The sequence below is a fragment of the Strix aluco genome, chromosome 13 (genome assembly GCF_031877795.1).
Source record: "Strix aluco isolate bStrAlu1 chromosome 13, bStrAlu1.hap1, whole genome shotgun sequence".
Classification (NCBI taxonomy): domain Eukaryota; kingdom Metazoa; phylum Chordata; class Aves; order Strigiformes; family Strigidae; genus Strix; species Strix aluco.
Window position 1 is genome coordinate 2,077,034 of NC_133943.1, and position 2,235 is coordinate 2,079,268.

A 2,235-nucleotide genomic window follows, 5' to 3' on the forward strand; every position below is an offset into this window, starting at 1 on the left:
TTGGACACAGCATCAAACCAGGGCTCCCCGACTGCTGCATCTTGCACAACTCAGGGTGACTTCAACCACCTTTTTCTTTTTTAAAGAAATAAAACAAACTCTTTTGATATCCTGAGTTCAAAGACCTCTCCGAACCACCGAGTGAGCTGAACCCCTGGTCCCTTGCTCCAAGCTGCTTGTAGAGATACCAAACAAGACCCGTTAAGCAGTTCCCCTACCCATGCTGTGCTAGTTAAGGAACCCGGAGACCGCTTTTGCCAGTGGAAGCGAGCAGCACCTCTCAAAATAAATTGAGTGTGCCAGAGATAACCGCAGGAAGATGCCCAGGCTGGCATCACGGGAAAGCCGCAGGACAAAGCTGTGCCACGATAACCACAGACTTCTCGCCCGCGCTCCCCGGCGCAGCCCCCCCCCGCTCCTCCCGCTGCGAGGGGACCCCGCTCCCGCCGCCGCCGCGCACCTCGGTGACGATAGTGGAGCGGTAGATATCGCGGCTGTACTCCCAGCCGTCCAGGCACGGCTCCTGCTCCAGAGACCCCAGCTCCACGTCGGAGCCGGGCCGCAGCCCCAGCGCCGAGAAGTTGGCGAGCGCGGCCAGGCGGTACCGGCGGCAGCGGCTGGGGGCCGCCCGCCCCCCCCGCAGCTCCAGCGGGATGCTGGCGTTCCGCCACTCGTCGCTCAGGTTGGCCCCGCGGGGCACGGCGCACTGGTGCTCGGGGGTACCGGCCAGGAAAACGATGGAGAGGCCGTTGAAGCCATTGGGGATGATGCTGGCGCTGAGGAGGAAGAAGACGAGCCGCTGGAAGCGGCCCCACTCGCCCAGGAAGGCGGTGGCCTCCTCGTAGTCGCGCATGGCGCGGCCCCGCTGCGGCCGCCGCTACCTGCGGGCCCCTCTGGCGCGGGCAGGAAGCAGCAGCGGCCGCCGCGCAGCCCGCCGAGCGCCATGGGCCGGGCCTGGCCGGCGGGGGAGCGGCCGGGGGTGGGGTTTGCAGGCGGAGGCCCCTCAGGTGGGGCCGGTCGCCGCAGCCCCGCCGGCCCCGGCCCGGCCGCCTCAGCCCGGGGCGGGCGGCTCCCGGCATGCCCCGCGGCCCGGGGGCGCGGCGGGGGCTCGGCCCCTGAGGCGAGGCCGGGCCTGGCGCCGGTTCCCGCGCGCGGAGCTGCCTTGGCCGGGCCGGGCCGGCGCTAGAGGCTGGAGGGGGGGCCCGGGCCCGGCTTGTGCTGGCGGCGGCGGCCGGAAGAGGCGACCCCGGTGCGCCGGGAGGTGCCCGGCGACGCGCCGAGGCCTGCGGGCACCGGGCAAGTATCGGGGCCGCTTTCCGGCTCCCTCCCGGGCCCGGCTGGGCTGCCCGTCCCCTGCCCTCTGCTGACTCCAGCCCATTAATACAGGCGTTATATTTACTGCCCAAAAAGTTCAGAAACCGCGCTTGAGGTGAATTGAACTCAGGTGCCTGCGACCCCCAGGGCTCAGCTACACGTTACTGGGGTTCTTTGGTAAGGCCTGGCTCTGGGTTGTTGCCACCGCCAAGCCAAGAGCCTTCACCGGTGGATTGTTTTGCCCCTTTAGCGACCAAAAGCAGCTTTCCGCAAGCCCAAGGGGTCAGTGCTGCCTCGCCTTCTTGCTGCCACAACTGCCATTGTTCCTTCGGCAGGATCATCTGGCTGTAAAGAGGTTTTGCTGACCATGACACTGTTTTCTGAGAGAACACACACTATATGTTTGACAAATAATACATTTAACGAATAATATTCTGTTCTTAGCCCAAAAATCCCAGCTCATTTCCTGGTGGCACTGTCAGCAAGATCGTGTCTCCCACAGGGCTCAGTTAAGCAGCTGTGTGGAACTGCAGAATTTGGCTTTGCTCTCCATAAGGCTAAATCACATTTCCAACTGGCTTTTTTAGGGCTGATATTTTCTCCACCTCGAATTGATAAAAGCTGTTTTACCAGCCTAATTGGCATTTCTGGAATCACGCAGTTGTGAAATTAAATAGACAAAATAGAAGTTTAACCTCAAAATCATCCTTGAGCCTGGCTAGAGTCTGTGTCTGGGGCTTTGTAGGGTTGCAGAGTCAGGACTGAACCATCTGAAAGCCAGAAAAACTGTACTACATCATAGTCTTCCTCTGTGGAAGAGCTTATTTGTGGAAGAACTTACTCTAGTTTGGGGTTTTTTTCATACTTTATCCATGCTAAATACATTTTAAATTACTTCTTTAAACTTCTTTGCACAAAGTG

General features: G+C 60.7%; 1 protein-coding gene across 3 annotated transcripts in view; it reads right to left on the reverse strand.

Annotated features, from left to right (window-relative positions):
* Positions 1–1,045, reverse strand: part of LOC141929279 (organic cation/carnitine transporter 2-like) — a 30,145-nt gene extending 29,100 nt beyond the window's left edge. For all 3 annotated transcript variants that reach the window (XR_012624991.1, XM_074838501.1, XM_074838500.1), the window contains exon 1: positions 461–1,045. Coding sequence is in view for 2 of the 3 variants with exons in the window: in XM_074838501.1 (XP_074694602.1) it covers positions 461–853 (393 nt within the window). In the remaining variant the exon portion in view is untranslated. The remainder of the gene's footprint in view (positions 1–460) is intronic.
* Positions 1,046–2,235: the final 1,190 nt, after the last annotated feature.